Source organism: Mastigoproctus giganteus, chromosome 2 (assembly GCF_048544385.1).
Source record: "Mastigoproctus giganteus isolate SK-2022 chromosome 2, ASM4854438v1, whole genome shotgun sequence".
Lineage (NCBI taxonomy): Eukaryota > Metazoa > Arthropoda > Arachnida > Uropygi > Thelyphonidae > Mastigoproctus > Mastigoproctus giganteus.
The window spans coordinates 202,891,383-202,910,616 of NC_143576.1; the positions used below are offsets into that span (position 1 = coordinate 202,891,383).

The 19,234-nt window shown below is 37.3% G+C and overlaps 1 protein-coding gene across 1 annotated transcript in view; it reads left to right on the top strand.

Moving 5' to 3' along the window:
- The window catches only part of LOC150089920 (cilia- and flagella-associated protein 45-like), a 154,820-nt gene that overhangs the window by 103,125 nt on the left and 32,461 nt on the right, over window positions 1–19,234 (top strand). Inside the window, exon 9 of the mRNA XM_090390133.1 lies at window positions 11,882–11,995. Coding sequence (XP_090246259.1) covers window positions 11,882–11,995 — 114 coding nt within the window. The remainder of the gene's footprint in view (window positions 1–11,881; window positions 11,996–19,234) is intronic.

The window sequence follows — 19,234 nt, forward strand, 5'->3', positions numbered from 1 at the left end:
TAAGGTATGTGCAAGAGTTACATTGACCAATATTATCAGATGAACGCGTGTCAGTATTACCCACATCCCCCCTAACTAGCAGTTTCCTGAACCTTTAAGGTATCCTCAAAAATACTGGCAAAAACTTTTGCACCACCTTTGTTTAAGTGTATCCCGTCTCTACAAAACAAATTCCCTCTACCTACAAGTGTGGGCCATGCTGATAGAAATTTACCCCCTAAAGCCTTGCAGATTCCTTCAAGTCTTGAGTTAATCCACAAGGCTCTTAACATATAATCCCTCCTATCGTGTCTGGGCAGAATTGCAGACACATAGACATTATGGCCTAGCTCGCGACATTTCCTCAGCATGGTCCTGTATTTTTCCAACAAATCGTCAGATCGTGTACGTTTAATATCATTTGTCCCCACATGAATTATAATATTTTCTTTACCCCCTTTAAAATCTGACAATCTGTTGGTGACATCATCAATAGTTGCTCCCGGCAGACATACCCTGGTACTGCTCCACCTATCTTTATTGCAAAAAATATTCCCCGTTTCCCTGACAATGGAGTCTCCTAATAAAACAATGTCCTTTTTAACCAGAGTAGTTTGCACTTGGTTTTTCTGTTTTGAGGCTCGAATCGCGTGTGCATCACTTGGTAGATTGCTGGAGTTTTGAGTCCCTGACGAGCTCCCAGATGCATTATTTTCAAGGGCAAGCACTCGTTTTTTCAGGGACTCAAATTGTTCCATCAGTGCACCAAATTGTAATTTAAGATCGGTGCACTCCTTACATCGATCACAAAGAAAAGAATCCCCAGGTGAGGTAGGATTAGTCACCAGGTCAACCTTGGAAAACATACCACAGGTTCCACAACAGATTAAATCATGACTCACCCGTAAATCGCCATCTGCTATTTCCGTGTGAGTCACGATACCCTGTGACGTGTTTAAGGCAGATCTCATAATTACCATTATAAAATTAAATAAATATCAATGGAAGTAACTTTAAAAAATTATATCTATAATATTATTAAAATCAAACAGTTACAGGAAAACCTATAACAAAATAATCCAACAATATCTAAATAAATCAAATATTTAAAAGCACTATCCAAAAGTAAACCACTTAACTGAGGAGCCCTGTCTAAGCACGTCTGCTCACCTCGAATGCCAATGTATTATCCAACGTATTATAGGTTTAAAAACTACATTTCCTACTGAACAATTTTGCCGCTCACTGTTTATGTCTATCTGTCATAGTTTAGAAGTTATTGAGAGTGAAAGTAACCAAGGCGCAACGGTAAATGACCAAAATGTGAACTTTTGTTTTTTCGAAAAAAATTATATTAAATATCAAAATTTCTAATTTTTTCTTGCATATTCGTCACCTCGAATGCCAACGTATTATCCAATGTACTTTGTATTATAGGTTTAAAAACTACATTTCCTACTGAATAATTTTGTCGCTCACTGTTTATGTCTATCTGTCATAGTTTAGAAGTTATTGTGAGTGAAAGTAACCAAGGCACAACGGTAAATGACCAAAATGTGAACTTTTGTTTTTTCAAAAAAAATTTATATTAAATATCAAAATTTCTAATTTTTTCTTGCATATTCGTCAACAGCATTATATACCCGACAAAATAAGTATAAATTGTTTATACTATTGCCTATTAGTTTCTCAGATATAACAGCAGTTAGATGTTTCACTTTTCATCACCGCCTGAACGCCATAGGGAAATAGGCAAATAAAAGTGGCTCTTTCATTAGTTGCGAGAAATTTTTAAATATTTAAAGGATTCTCGAAGCACGTTTCTGGAAGAATTGGTTTCAGTGCTTCCATTTTCTCCATTAGCATATGGCCATCAATATCTGCCACTTTCACATACTTGCCAATTCATTTCCCTCAATGATTTTAATATCTGAAAAGTGCAGTTTCTAAATCTGCAGTGTGTTTTCTTAATTCATCCTTTGGAATTCATTGAAATTTACCCAGGAAACCAAAAAGATTATTATGTAATTTCAATATCACTTAATTTGGCTGTCAGCCAAATTAAGTGATATTGAAATTAAATTTTTAGTTGATATTTTTGTAAATGTTTACAATATTTACAAAAACATTTGAAATAATCACCATCTAATTTGCAGAGTCAGTTCTTATATTTAGCATCTTTGAGCCATTGAACACAAAAGTTTCAATGAAAGGAAGTTGAGTTCTGAGTGTCTTAGTGCAAATTCATATTATATCTTTATCTGATCTATAAATGATCAATCAACAAATTGTCAATAAAAAAAAATTATTGACATCAGAATAATAAAATTACAAATTGTTCTCTCAAATTGGAACAAAATGCAAAGAATAGTAAAAAAATATATATATATATTTTTTACTATTATTATATTAGGGTTACTTGTAATTGATTACATAAACTCATATTTGTGTCTGTAAATTATGTGTGTTCTCAAGTCAATTTGTCTGTTTTGCTAGATGAAAAAACCCCAGTTTCTGTGGAGGAAACCTTTCTATCTATGCCCGAGATCAACTAAGTCAGCCACGGAGTGAAAAAAGCCCATTAAAGTTCCTCATGTCATCAACTGGTTCGAACCTGGGCCTTTTCCATCCACTGTGGGAGGAGTGACGCTACCGCTGTGCCACCCAAGCAGAAATAGTGTATAGTGTATTTTGGGTCTAACGGCACCAGGGGTTTCCCCCATCTCCACGTAGCATACATTGTCATGGGATACAGAACACTGTAGAGGCCAGAGATTTAAAAGTGTATGGATATTGTAGAGTATTGTGTTCCATTGTTCATCTGACCTTTTAGCCGTTGGACTCCTGGTGAGGCCCACTATTTTCCACAGTATGCCCCTGGGAGGCAGGTTAGGTACACCAGTATTAGATATTTACTCTGGCAGGTCCTGCCACCTAGTTTCCTGAGATTTCAGTGGCTAAGACCTAAAAAAAAAAAATAAAAAAAAAATTGCTAGGATTGGGTTTGACCAAAAGGAATATAAAGATTAAAACTTTGGATGTTGGGCTTGGTAAATTTTGACGTGTTTGATTCTAGTAGTAAAGATAGAGAGGGAGGGGAGACTGAAGGCTGTGAGGAAAGACAGAAGTATGGGACCAGTAGACAACCCCAGGGGTCAGTGGGGCATGCCCATGCCCCACCAGAGGGAAAAGAAGGGGATGGAACTCTCTCCTCCCCCTGCCAAGGGATAGGGAGTTAAAGTAAATCAGGTAAGAGCACCCTATTCAGACCACCAGGTGGCATTGCAGAAATAGTAAAAATAATAAAATAAAATAATCTACAGCAATGAGTAACATATATTATTATTACAAACTATACATTTGATGATCGCCGACATCATGGACATTCATAATTTTTGAATGTTCCATCATGTAAAATTATGAAAACTGAATAATAAATTCACTTACATGGAATAATAAAATCACTTATTACAGAATCACTACAAAGTTGGCATTGCATTGCATTGCATTGTGCACAAAGCATATCAGTGCATACTTCTCTATTCAGAAGTGCACATTCATTGTTTGCTGAGCACTAAAAAAAAAAAGGTGTGGACAAGAAAAATAACTTTTTGAAATTCATATTTTTCCTTTCTCTGATCTGTAAATGATCCTTCGACAAATTTTCAATAAAAAAAATTTACTGACACCAGAGTAATAAAATTACAAATCGTTCTGTCAATTTGTAACAAAATGCAAAGAATAGTAAATAAATAAATAAATCTACAGCAATGAGTAATATATATTAGTATCAAAACTGGACAAAGTCTGACAATCGCCAGCATTATGGATCACTCATAATTTGTGAATGGTCCACATTCACAAATTATAAGAACTGGAATAATAAATTTACTTACATCTTCAACCTTTCTATCACAAGTTAGAAAAAAATAGTGGTAATGAGTAAATTATTTTGTGTTCTAAGAAACTTAAAAATGTAGAATTACAGAATGGTACATGATGCTTGACAAGATCTGCAGAACTTTCTTCATCTGCCATTAAAGCAAATGAAAATCTCTGCGATTGGCTGAATTTTTTGTTTCATTTCCCACTCTTGTTTCCCAAGTTACTCCTTCAAGTAACTTTGCAACAAATTTTCCCACCACAAATGAAAACAGAACAGGCACATATAAAAGCATTATAAAATGTATTATTCATGGCCAGCAACAAAGTCCAAGGCATGTTGGCTGTATAGAAACAAAGCAGTAGACAAGGGTAGAATGTGTTGTGAAAACGGCAAATGAAACTCAAAACCATAAATTTAATGAAACAAAGCTTTGGAGTAACCGAAGTAGGCACTTTACTCTGCCTGGTCATTGCTTATTCTGCTCTGAACACCATGGGATAAACGCTAATTACAGGAAAGGTCACTCCCAATGCACTGGACAGTTTCAGAATGCCATACGCGAGGATCAAAGGATCCGCGATTTGATTCAGATGTGCCTCTTATTAGCATAGTAATAGCTCATTCCTAGTCCTTATAGTTTTTTGTTTCAGATAAACAAAAAATAAATAAATAAAAGAAAGCCAAAACTAGCTGAAAAGTGCTAAAATGACAACACTGGCCACAGCTAGACTGTTATGTGACAAATTTGTGTATTGAAAAATAAAACATATTACACTCCGACAATAATGTTCTTGTTTATACTCCGGCACAACCACCAGGTCAATCGAGTTTACAGTAAATCAATCAATACAAATTTTAATCATATTTAGGAGTTTTATGGGCTTCAACCCCAGTCAAAGAGCATCTGCTACTGCACTCATGCTTCTGACCACTTGACTACATCAGGCCAGAGCAGTAGGCACACACAAAAAATGTAAATTCACCACCACCAAAATAAAATCAGACTGTGATGTATATTTATATTTGACACTGGTTTTGCTGACTATTTCACGACTATCTTTTATTTACTAATATTTCTATAAGCATGGCATCAGTCTAAAGAATACTTGGGCGGCCAGTTGCCAGGTTGATAAGAATGTGTTACATTTAATTTTAAAAAATTGCTCATTTATTAATGAAATTCAAATTGTCTTGAGAAATTAATCTGTCTTCCAAATTTCACGGGCCCCTTTCAAGCTTGGCACCAGTGTAGCTGCATTAGCATAGTTATGCCACTGGGTTTGTGTCGTGTACCAGCTCCAACTCAATAAATAAAATGAAGAATAAAATACTGTATTCGTCGGCTTATAAGATACTGTGGCAGGGAATATGAACCCTAATTTTGTAAAGGTAAATTTAAGGAAAAAACCTTTTGAAAAAAATGTATTGTTAATACAATGGAAATTTAAAATTCAATAAAAATAAAACCCAAAAGCCAATAAAGAAAGGTATAGGATTATTACTCTTATTATTTTAGTATTATTCAACTTCAGATTCATTACTGACTTGATCATCATTATCCTCAATATTATCATAATCATCATTCTCCTTCACTAGTATCACTGTCACTCTCATACAGTAAATGATCTTCAGTGCCATCCACTGCATCACTTATACCACATTTTTTAAAGGACTTGATCACAATTTCAGTCTTAACATCATGTCATGACTTCAGCACCCATTCACACACTTGTGCTATTGCTGGACATTCATCCTTCCTGTAGGTGTTGTATCATGGTTCCCATCTATAATCCATTTATTCCATTGCTCCCGCATGCTATTCTTGAATGCATTTAAGCCACCTGGAATTACCGCTAATTCTGTGTTCATCATTTCAGCCAGTTGTTTGATGTTTTCAGTCCTAAGTGCTCTGAACTGATCCTATCCTAGTAGTGCATTTTTATGCAATAGTCCACTAGGGCGTTTGAACCAAACTTTTACAAACCACTCTTTGATATATTCTTCATCCATCCATTCCTTCGGTTGTACAAGTATGTGAATTCCATTTGGCAATTTTTCTTTTGGCAATTAGTGGAAGTTTGGTCCCATCAGCACAGCAAGTTAAAACTGTGGTGTAGTTAGCACAAGTTTAAACTGCGGTGCAGATATTCTCTGGCCGATTCTAGTTCTTGTACGTAAACTTAACCCATTTCTTTTCATGAAGCGATAACATCAAGATTCAGTTCCTTTAAAGTCATATATCCCAATATCAGCTGCTTGTTTCAATGCTTCTACTATTATAATTTTAGTACTGATTGCAATACCCATCTCTGAGTTCCATTATCCAACTACACAAGTTTCTTTTCCAAATTTGCCCATTTAGGTGGAATTTTACCAAGGTTGTGCTTTGTTTTATCAGCTTCTTGTAATAAAATTTCCTCCTTCCTCCATTGACGAATCATCTTCTCAGTAGGCGGTGGTACGAAATTTTTCTGCTGCTCTGTTCCCGTGTTCTTTGCCATATTTTACTACTTTTAGCTTAAATCCAATAGTATAATTTTGCCTTCTTGATGTGCTTGCAATTGATTAGGGCTTAAATGTATAACTGAAATTCACTTGTTATTCCAACAACAGCCTAATAATTACTGAAAAGTGTACTAACATATAGTAGTTAACTATCCATTAACTACCATATATTAACCCTCGGTTTTGCGCAAAACTGTATTGCCACTTTCAGCTTTTAAGGCACAGTGTAATTTTTTAAGGTATTTATAAGGGAAAAATGTGCTTCTTATAAGCCAAAAAATACGGTAAATTTTGCTTACTTACATAAGGAGCACGATTATTCAAATAAAAACATACCAATATTACTAAACAACTTTATGGCGATGTATACTGCGTTCGGTAGAGAGAGTGGGGTTGCTCGGCCATACAGCATGTGCCAGACAAAAGTAATTAATTTTCATACATGTAAACTCCACTTTATGTCTGGCCCATATGTAAGGTGGGCTATACATGTATAAAAATTAATTACTTTTGATATTCCAAGGGATGTGTAAAATCTGGTGTTGAGATAATTAGCCCTAGATAATGGCCAAAATTTCCACACCTTTATAAATTATACAGACTTAATTTTTCACATGTTATGAATTGAAAAAAATAAAATAAAATAATAATAATAAAAATAAAAACACTATTTTTCTGTGTCATTTGTACTCAAATTGATAAAATGCTAATCAATTCAATTCTCTAACTAAACTTTAAAAAAAAAAACTTTTTTCTTCATTTATCTCTTTTTTTTTTTTTTTTTTTTTTTTTTCATCTACACTTTTTTAATCCAATGTTAATTTTCCTGCCGCACATGGGGCCCACAAGAGCGCATGGCACAATTGGATCCAGTCAGCCCAAGGGCGGCCCTGAACCCCTCCTCCCTACCTATCCTTTCTGTACACATTGTACTCCCCAAATTCCAATTCTGCATTCTTAATATCTGTGTGACACAACATCGCTGATATCCCAGCAATGTCCACCTTTGGTGTCTTGACCAGCACTTCGAATTCATCAAATTTATTTACTATACTTCTAGCATTGGTGTACATACAAGTATACATGCACCTATTCTTAGTTACTCTAAAACAGCCCATGTGTCTATTTGTTTCATGAAGGCTCCACCAGTCCCTGAACCCCCCCTCCAGACCACTGCTCAATCTAGTAGAAGTAGTGCAAGGATCATCTCCACCTCTTCCTGCAGCTATTTTTAACCTTGGTGCACTATGGCCATAGTTGCCCATGCACCTAATAAATCCCGAAACAAACAAACAAACTTTTAACCTTTTAGTCTGTGAATCTCTTCTAGCTAACAGTTTTCTGACCCACCTAATGCTGCCTCTATAGCATCAGCAGACACTCTCGCACCCCTTCTATTTAAGTGTATCCCATCTCTGTAGAAGAAGTCTCTTCTGTTAACAAGCACGTACCACACTGAAAAAAATTCTACCCCGTTAGCCTTGCACAGTCTCTCTCCAGGATCGAATTGATTGACAGGGCTCTCATCATATACTCCCTGCTATCATGATCTGGCAGAATTGCAGACACTTTCAAATTTAACCCTAATTCACGACTTTTTTTTCGGCATTGACTTGTGCTTGTTAAGTAAATCTGCAGATCTCCTACTCTTAATGTCATTAGTGCCAACATGTACAACAATATCACCCTTTGTGTCCTTAAAAGATATCTGCTTTACAACATCATCACAGCTGTGATGATGTAATTCGCAACTGGATACTGCAAAACACTCTGGAATCATCTACAATCTTCTATAATATTAAAACAATAATTCCATTTTCTAGAATCATCTACAATGTACTACCACATCCGGGCATCTACTACGTTCTAACACATTCTTTAGTCTTCTACACCTTTCTGGAATATTCTCGAATATTATTTAGGTTTTTTTATTTTTACACATAACGAAAAATATTTTAATAAAAATTGATAAATGAGTTGGTCCTATTGTAATAAAAACTTTGAAAATTAAGAAAAAATAAATGTGATTTCATACTTTTAGGTAGAAGGGCATGTTAGTAATGTTACACTGCTTTAAAGCTATAAATACCTTTGCTCACAATCATGGAGATAAGTGTTGCTCGAGATTTGTTATTGTTTTAAATTTCCATAGACAGAGTCAGGTTAGGCCACTGTGGGATACTGAGGAGGGTTAAACCTAAGAGCCCTTACAAAAGGATGATGTTTCTACTCGCTATAGGAATTAGCTCGGAATCTGTTATCGGAATCTGTTATGACTTGGAGATGGCATTTCTGAAACTCAAAGATACCATATTTCCTCATTGTGGTTGCAACTGGATTGGAGTGGTTGCTGTCAGAACTGCTGGTACTCTGAAGTTGAGGATTGAAGTACAGTACTATTGACTTGTGAAATTATTGAGATTGGCTTGTGAGATTTGTTTTTGGCACATGCTATAGTAAGATTGATCAAAATTTATTCCTTATTTGTTAATTGCTGTAGCTCGGAAGCAATTTCATAAAAATCACTCCTTTTTTTGAATACAAAAAAATATCAGTACATCCAATTTATAACAACATCGAACTTCAATACTTCAAAATCTGGCTAATCTTCAAGAACCATTGACATTACATCATATCATTGGAGAGGAGGCAAATATTAATGAACTTTTCTGCTTTTTGAAACAAATTGGAGTGTATAATCTTTTATGAATAGGTTTCAGAACTGACATGAAATCGAACTGGCTTCATTCTTAATTATTTTCTGATATTCCTACGAATAGGCGCACTATAGCCATAGCAGCTAATTCGCCAATAAACAACCATACCATATGCACACACATCCAATTTATTATATAAGGAATAACTTGTCCTAGATCAAAAAAGTAAAGTGCAGCCATTATCAACCCACTGCAGGATGGAAGCCTCCTCAACAATTCATGCTGAGGGAAATGGACCATAATCTGCCATGCTGGTCCAGTGCGGATTGGCAGATCGGCCGTATTCGGCAGTCAGGGGCTTGAACCTCGGTCTACTCAAAGAGCGTGTGCTACTACACTCCCACTCCTGCCCACTCAGCTACGGAGTCCTAGATCAAAGAATGCCCTAATTATTTGAGATAATGGGAGCATTATCTAAGTCACTTCAGTCACAACAGCGAGTTCTTGTGAGAAAAGTGACTTCTGCGACAGTGATATTCAATGTATGCCATTTTAATACGATATACATTGCTGAGAATTGATACTTTTGCTGCATTTTGAAAAATGATACAATATAAAAAAAAAATAATAACAAAAATAGCAAAATCTGAACTCTATCAAAGGAAGGGTCCAGGATTCTGAGTATCTTGGAGGAACTTGCTCCCAACACATTCAAAGTACTATCCCAACATGATTCCCAACCAGTGTTGCCAATGAATTTTGTTTTCTCGTATAGTTCATAAGAAGTTTATCAATTCTCAGAAAAATGTATCGTTCTTTTTTGATATTTAAATGTCTCTATCTAATGCCTGCATTCATGCTACTATCTACAAAGCTGACTACACAAAAATGCTGGTGAGAAACATGCAACATATTATTGTATATGAGCACATTTCTCAGAAAAACCTCACTGTACTTTGCAGTGAACTTTAGAGTATAATGTACATTTGGGTTAGTGGGGCAGGTATGAGCCAAGATAGTTGGATTACTGTATCTGAGGCTGAGGCCTCAGATGCAGAGTTAAGGCCTCAGGGTGGATATTGTACATCCAGCTGTGGTAAAAAAAAAAAAAAGCAGCATATGAGTATATCAGACTTTTAAAAATGTCAATAAGATCATTGCAATCCAGATCCCCTTGAACTGGAAAAACACTAGTGTCTCCCACATCCATAATAAAGGAGGAATGAAAGATATCCCTCAGGAATTGGTGCTAACACCCTTGTTGTTTTTCCTCATCTTTCTTAATGAAATAGAAAAAGGAGCATAAGAAAAGTAGTCAGAGAGTGCTGGTGATTTGAAGGTTAAAAGAGTGGTTAACAAGAACCATGTCTGCTGACTTAGAATGTGAACTAGTCCATGTCATTTTTAATCAGCATAGTCTGATTACAGAAATTACCACTAAGGTGGCAATTGCCACCTTAGTGGTAATTAGTAGAAATTGCCACTAAAAATAGAAACTAAGGTTTAAGTATTGCTAAATGTAAGTTAAGTTCTTGCACCTAGGGAACAGGAACTAAGGAATAATTTATAGACTGAAGTAAAATAGAAATAAAGTGTGAATGGATAGCCACAAAGGCACATGGTGTTCTATCAATGATTTCTCAGCCTTCTGAAAGTTGGAGGAAAAGTTATTATTCTTCTATATAAGAGTATAGTGAGACCAACCTGGAATACTTTATTCAGTTCTGGAGGCCACATCTGAATAAGTATGTACAACTTTTGGGGGTTCAAAAAAGGATAATGAGATTGATGAGGGATGTTGAATGTTATCTCTATGAGGACCAAGTTAGAGAATCTGCACTGTGAAAAGCTTGGCCACGAATGGTGGTGGAGGGACGACCCTTCTCAAGGTGTATAAAAGAGAAATGAGTTAAATGAATGAGGGAAGATACTAAACTAATACGAAACTTCTTTACATATGACTATAGACAAAATATTTATTCATTATCAGTATCATATTCAGGATCACCAATACTGTTATCATCACTATACATTTGTATAGTGGACTGTGTTTGATTCATTCCTTTCTTGCTAGTAGAAAAGGAATTCTTTGTCCTATTCTTTGTGCTCTTAGCCAAAGACCTCTCATAATCTGCCTTAATGTCTACTGATATGTAACAAGTAGAGAAATATACAGTTAACTTATAATAAAATATGAAATTCCAGTACGTGCATCAAAAATAGTTATATGAATTTTTTTTTTCAGTAAAATGTATTTGATTTATGCCATAGTGTCTTTTTTAATTACTACCTTAACATCCCTAATCCCCTAAGTAACTTTATTGCAGGTAATTATTTGAAATAATTAGTTGGTAATCATTACTATAATATCCAGCCACACTTGTTATATCTAATTATGTGTAATTATATTCATTATTACATTTAATTGTCTTATTATATCTAGTATTAGATCTAATAATGTATTATTATTATTATTATTAGAAGAAGATATAATAAAATATTATTATTAAAATAATAATAAAGCATCCTTGAATTCAGGCATCTGTCAGCAGAATCTTCTTTAGACATAATGATGAGAGAGAAAACATTCCAACTTCTATAAAAATGGTGTTCTGCAGGAAACCATTTGAAATGCTGAAATGAGGGAATCACTGTTACAATATATGGACACTAAAGGATCATTAAATGCCACCTGTGGCCAAAATATGAACTGTATTTCACAAATTGTTTCTGTATTTTTTGAAACATTTAAATACCAGTTATCATACAAATCTGCAGGCATCCTTGTGAAGGTAAGTTAAATTTTTATCACTCTGTATGTATTTAATAAATTTTTATATATAAACTTTATTAGGAGAGAGAAGAAGCATTAGAAAAAGAACAAGTGGAACAGCGAAATGCCAGGGAGAAAGAAATAGCTAAATTACGGGAAATGCAGGAAAGAGCAAAAGATGTCCAGGCTGAAAAGGTAAGGCATTTATTCTGTTTTTATCTGTTAAAATTTATTGATGAATATGGTAGCAGCTTCAATTTTCAATATTAGAATTAATATGAGATATAATGTCTGTTAAAGTACTCAGAAGCTGAAACAGTGGAAAAAGTTCTTCAGTGACATGAGACATGGATCCTCCAAGCGTAATATAATTAATACCTACCTCCTTCAGCCAAGAAACAGTGAATTAGCAGTAGTGGCAAAATGATGTAATAAATGATGTAGCAAGCTTATACAGCATCAGCCAAAAAATATATATATTTCAGCACTTCCCATATCACTTGTCCATCTCCTCTAATAGATTGTCTAGTACTTCCTTGAATTAAACTGCCCACCTCTACAACACAAGATGGAAGTTTGTTCCAACAATGAACCACCCACTGGCTGAAGGAAAATTTCCACACATCTATCCTGCAACCTTAATCAGAATTTATGCCACTTCGTGTGTGTGATCTGAGCAAGAGTAAGGATGCTGTTATCGTTGAGCTTGTTCAATCCATTCAAAATCTTAAACACCTCTATCAGAGCTCCTTGCAGGTGTCTAGTCTTCAGAAATTGCAGGTTGCAGAACTGAAGCCTTTCTTGGTAGGAGCACTTATTTGTTCCCCTCACTAATCTCATTGCTCTTCTCTGCACCCATTTCAATAGATCTAAATCATTCCTAAAATGACACTTTCAGACCTGTATGCAGTACTCAAGATATGATCCAACCATTACCTTATACAATGGGATAATCTGGCAAAAAATATGTATATCATTGGCCAAAGCCGATGAGTTAACCCGGCAGCCTGTCAGCACTGCTAAGAGAACTTCATATCTGAGTATTCATTCATTGATAAATTACAATTTTAGAACTGAAAACGTTAACATTGAACTGTAATATCTGTAGAATGTTATCTTCAGAAATTTCACATATGTAAAATACACTGGTGTGCAAAACTTAAGGAACAGTTCAGCTTTTCACCTGTAGCTTCTCATAGGAGTGGCCTGGATATGGGAAAAGCATACCAAAGGAACCTTGTGAGGTGCAGAAATGATGAAGGAAACAACAACGGAAACAAAACGGTACAGAGAGACTTTATTCAAAAATGGCAACATAGCACTGATTGCCATGATACAGATGCATCACTGCCAAAGATGGAACAAAGGGAAGAGGTGGTCCTCAGTAGGAGATATGACCACCCCTAATGTCAATGGAGGCTTTGCACCACCTGTCCATACTTAGAACAATGTTGTTGATAAGTTCTTGCAGTAACATCGTCCATTTCTCTGTCAGTGCCATCTTCAGCTGGTGAACATTCTCTGGTGGGTGTGGATGTGTCACTAGGCATCTCCACAGAGCGTCCCATATGTGGAGATGCCTAGCGACACATCCACACCCACCAGAGAATGTGTCGCTAGGCATCTCCACAGAGCGTCCCATATGTGTTCGATAGGATTTAGATCAGCGGAACGGGCAGGCCAATCCATACAAACAATCTCCTCACTTTCCAAAAGCATATCAACAGTTGCAGTGCGATAGGGTGTGGCGTTATCATCCATAAACACAAAATCGGGGCCAATGGCACCTCGGAACAGATGCACATGGGGAAGGATTACCTTAGTACAGTAGCATGCACTGGTTACAGTATCGCCTTCCATGTATCTGGAGCTGTATCGCACTGGTTACAGTATCGCCTTCCATGTATCTGGAGCTGTATATGTCCATCCAAGATAACACCTCCCCAGACGAGAACACCTCGACCGCCATATCGATCCCTTTCAGTGATGTTTGCAGTGTGATACCATGTGCCAACCTCTTGCCAGATTAGCCGACGTCCAGAATTTCTGCTGAGACTGAATCTACTCTCATCAGTAAAGACTACCTTACCCCATTGCACTGCTGTCCAGCCCTTGTGTTCAATGCGCCACTGTAAACAGTATCCCCAATGGGCAGGTGTTAAAGGGACACAGCGTACTGGCCGTTGGGCAAACCGTCCACCTTTGTGGAGTCGCCTGGATACAGTAAACTGTGATATCCTGCGTCCTGTGCGGCTGGTTTGCGATGGATCCCGCTGTCTGGTGTCAGTGCATCTTGGCCTGTAGGAGTATATAGCAGTCATCATCGGGCATTGTTTTTCGTGGACGACCACTACTGGTCCTTTGAACAGCTGTACCTATCATTCTGAAGACCAACCACACACGAGATGATGCTATGGGTGATACCGAACTCTGCAGCCACACTCCTTGCCCTTCGACCTTCCTGAAGCTTCCCAATTATTCGACCCCAGGTAAAGTCATCTAGCTGTTGTCTACTGGCCATTTTGTTGTCTGTAGCACTGTATGAAACCAATCGAACGTCTGTACCATTTGTGCTCACCATTCGGTAATTTGCACATTCTCTGCTGCTTTTATCTGCTTATGTGAGCCCTCTCATCACGATTCAAATTTTTGCATGTTCACCAGCTTTCTGCTGAACGGCTACAGTTATGTAAATTGCCACAGGCAGTTTTGTTTGATTTTGTTGTTGTGACCTTTAGAAATAGTGTTGGTCCTTAAGTTTTGCACACCTGTGTATGTAAACCTAATTCATGATGGCATATATTTACATATGCCTTCATGAATTAGGATGAACTCTACACAAGGAATTCATGTGATTATAGGCTAGACAAGGAGAAGTTTTTTCAAAACACTTGCATTTTGTTCTTGAGGTTGAATAGGATAAATCTGGACTTAACTAACTGGATAGATAACTAACTGTCATATAAAATCAGAAATCTATTTAAAAAAAAAAACAGGTTGTAGTGGTTAGAAGGCATACAAGTTTATTTGGTAACCCGATGTTGCCACTGTCACCAGTTTGATCATACTACAGCTCAATGTAATAGAAGGATAGAACATTAAACCTCCAATCAGCTGTCCATTTCCCAGGCCGAAGCCTATCCATGGTTTTAAGCTAATGTGTTCTTATATCATAGTCTTTAGCAGTGCTTTTTTTTGTAAAAAAATAAGTGCCGATACTCATTCTTTGCTATCAGGAAAAATTTTAAATTAAAAGGATATGAAAAGTAGTCTAAAAATTTTTTTTCCCTGATAGTTACTTTCGTAGTAATGTTTTTGGAATAAGAACAACAAATTTAGTATATTAACGCAGTTTATTAAGTATAAATTTATTATTCAAGTTGTTTTTTTTTTTTTTTTTTTTTTTTATATGTAAACCCCAAACACGAGAGGTGTTAGAACCCATAGTACTTAGAGGCCGCCGTAGCCTAGTGGTCAGGCGCGCGGGTGCATCAGTACACGTGCCTTGAGTGACCGGGGTTCAAGCCCATGACTGCTGAATACGGTGCTGTTTCTTGTATTCTGTCTATCTTGTTAACTCCTCTGACTGTTTGGCCGTCCCGGAGTATAAACAGAAGATTTATTTATTTTATTTATTTACTTAGTACCGTGCTTGGGTTGGAGGTTGAGAAGACGAAAGAAGATATATGTTGACATTGGACTTGAACTTCTGTAGACTGTAATTTTCAGGAAATACGTATGAAGGAAGGTTGTTCCAGAAAACGGCAGTTGAATGAAGAAACGAGGAAGATGAAAAGTTAGTTCTGTGAGTTTGAAGTTGGACAGTAAATGGATGTTGGCTGGTGGCGGCACATGTTCGGACTGTTTTGAAAGAGAGAGCAGGAATTATAGAAGACAATTCAGAAGAACAGTGCACATGGAAGTATCTGTAGAAGAGGCATGCAGCAGAAACAGTACGTCTATGAGAGAGTGAGTGAAGAGACTCTGTTAGAGATGAATCATTAATTAACCTAACTGCCCTCTTCTGAATGGAATCAAGAAGCCTGAGAGAGGTTTTGGGGGCACCACCCCAGATGTGGGAACAATATTCCATGGCAGGGCGGATTTGCGATTTATAGAGAGTGAGCAGCTGTTTGGGAGAAAAGTAACGCTGAGAGCGAAAGAGAAAACCAGGTTTTTTAGATGCAGAGGAAGCAATATTTGTAATGTGCTTGTTCCAAGAGAGATTAGAAGTCAGGGTAATCCCCAAAAGAGATATATCATTTTGCCTAGAAATCGGAGTGTCACTAAAGATAAGCATAGGAGCAGAAGAATCCTTTTTGCGAGATATAAAACAAGATTGAGTTTTAGAAGGGTTGAAATCAACTAAGTTGTCTTTGCCCCACTGGAGAATTACCTGAAGATCGGCATTTAAGGACTTGGTAGCAGATTTTCGAGAAATTGATGCTGATTGAGCAGGACAGGGTTTCTCAAAATGGAAACTGGAATGCAATGTGCTATCATCAGCAAAACTATGGATAGGATTTCCAGTCAATGGAAGAAGGTCATTAATAATCAAGAGGAAAAGAGTGGGAGAAAGAACTGAACCTTGGGGGACACCGGCATTAGTGGAGAAGTTAGAATACAGAGAGCCATCTACTATCACCCCTCAGTGAGCAATCAGAGAGAAAACTGGATAACCAATTACTAAAAACAGTTGGCAAACATAAGATGGAAGCTTGTTTAGAAAACCTTTATGCCAAACGCGATCGAAAGCCTTTGAGATGTCAAGAGCAACTACTTGTGTTTCCCCAAACCTTTCCATTGAATTAGTCCATAAATGGGTAAAATAAGCCAGAATATCACCAGTGGATCGACACTGACGGAATCCATACTGGCAATCGTTGATCAGACGGAAGGTTTCTAGGTAGTTTAAGAGTTGGCGGTTAATTGATTTCTCCATTACTTTAGAAAGAGTAGAAGTAATTGCAATGGGACAATAATTGGATGGGAGGGATTTGTCACCCTTTTTAGGAATTGGCTGGATATAAGCAAATTTCCAAGCAGAAGGAAAAGCACCTTTGGAATAAGAGAGTGAAAAAAGGCGGCAAATAATAGGAGTAAGTTCAGGAGCACAGGTTTTGAGAACAAGTGGAGAAATACCATCGGGACCTGGAGCTTTCTTAGCATCAAGATTCATCAAAATCCTTTTGACGGAAGACCACAGGAGGCATTGAATGGAGTGTGTTGGAAATGGTGGGAGGTGCTTTACCAAGATCATTAATACACAAGTTGGAAGAAAAATGGGATGCTAGCAGGTCAGCTTTATCCTTGGCTGAAGTGTCAACGGAACCATCTGGTTTGGATAGAGGTGGGAGGAGCAGAGATGGGCAAAAGTTGCAGCTAATAGCTTTGGCAAGAGACCAGAATGCTCAGCTACCATTAGGGCAAGAAGCAAGTTTTCTACTCTTAGCCTGTTCAAACTCTAGTTTGGACTGATTAATAACTGCTTTACAATTGTTGTGATCTTTGGTGTAGGCAGAAAATGAAACTGAAGAATTAGAAACAAGCCAATTACGATATGCAACATTCTTCTCTTGAACAGCCTTAGCACATTTATTGGAAAACCAAGGTTTAGATAAAGGACAAGATTTTAAAGTGGAGTGTGGGATAAAGGATTCCATTCCTGCAAGAATAATTTCAGTGACATGATCTGAGCAAACGTTGACATCAGAAGTTTTGAAACAGTAATCCGACCAAGGAAAAGAAGAAAAGAAGTCTCGCAGGTCATCCCATTTTGCATTCTTGTAATGCCAAACAACACGAGGTTGGGAATAGCCATGTGATAAAGGTTCCATTGGAGAAGAGACAATCACCAAGTTGTGATCTGAAGTGCCTAAAGGACCTGTCACTTCGACCGTGTACTTAGAAGGGTTGTTTGTGAAAAAAAGATCAAGCGAAGTGGCTGTATGATTGGGATTGGCCGGTATTCTTGTAGGTAAATGAACAATCTGTGCAAAATCATTAGTAATTGCAAAAGCCTCAGCATCTCGACCAGCTGGGTTGGTGTGATTAGAAAACGGAAACAAGCTGGAGTTGTGAAAAATAAAATCACCAAGGAAAATTACCTCACTGTTAGGAAAGTTGGATTGACGAAAATCAAGTTGCAAAGAGAGGTAGTCAAAGAGCTCCAAGTGATTAGTGGAGTTGGGAGAATGGTAGAGACAACAGATGAATTTGACACAATGAGGCAGAGAGATTTTAAGCCAGAGAAGATCAAAGAGAGAAGATTCCAAATTACCAAGTCTTTGACAGGGAATATTGGAACGGACATGTGCACAAGTACCACCTTGGAGGTGAAAGGAATCATACAGCGAAATAATTTGAGAATCTGAGATGAGCAGTAGTTGAATCAACCGATAACTGAGATTCTGTCAGAAAAAGTACATGGGGTTTGGCAGACTGCAAGTGTAAATGGACATCGTTGAGATTAGAATTGAGACCATGTATATTTGTGAAATGAATTAGGAAGTGCTTGGGAGGTTTAGATTTTTTCGCAGATAAGCTTGCTCTATTAGTTTGACAATTCATGGTGTATTCAATAGTAAGAAAAGTGGGTGGGACATGCTGTATGAAGTAATGAAATTTTTGGATATGGCGTACACATGGTAAGAATATACCCAGATCCTTGACATAACGTGGCCTCGACAATGCTCCCCGCATACACACTACTCGGAGTCCCTCCAGTCACTATCTGGCAGAGTAGAGGTAACAAGATTATACACTAGCTGATCCAAAAGCTTCCTAGAGAGTTACCAATAGGTACGGTCCGGTGTACTAACTAGCGGCAGGCAAGCGAACACCGTTTTAGAGCTGTACCCTCGAAATGTAAGGAATATTGGATCTCGCCTCGATGTTCATCATAACCTCAAAAGTCGTCAGTCATACTGCATGATGGAAGAGATGGGGAAGGGTTGACCGAAACTTAGCTCTAGAGACTAAACATGGGTTCCACCACTTCAAGCCTCCAATAAGCAAAGTGGTGGTATTGCACCAGTTGATGAGTCATCTACCACCTAGTACTGCCTGGTAACATAGAGGGGTGGCGTTCCTCCATGTGGTGTGGGTGCCACACCTCGACCCCTGCTTATGTTGGTTCACAACTGGGTGGTCACCCACCATGTACTTGTGCATGGAGGTCATACCCAGGAGACTGGGTTCAAGAGTAACCTGTGCGGCCGCAGCTATTTTGCAGCTCCTGGAGTAGAGAAGTTTTTTCTGATTTATTTTCTGTTTTATTAGCTTAAATTGGCATATTTACTTATTTTCTAGAGTAATTTTATATTCCTAGTTACGATACTTAGTTTAAAGTTTAACTTGATAGAGATTTTATGGGTATTACTTAGTATCGGTAACGGTATCAAATCCACGTGTTACAAATTGCAGCTCCGTTGA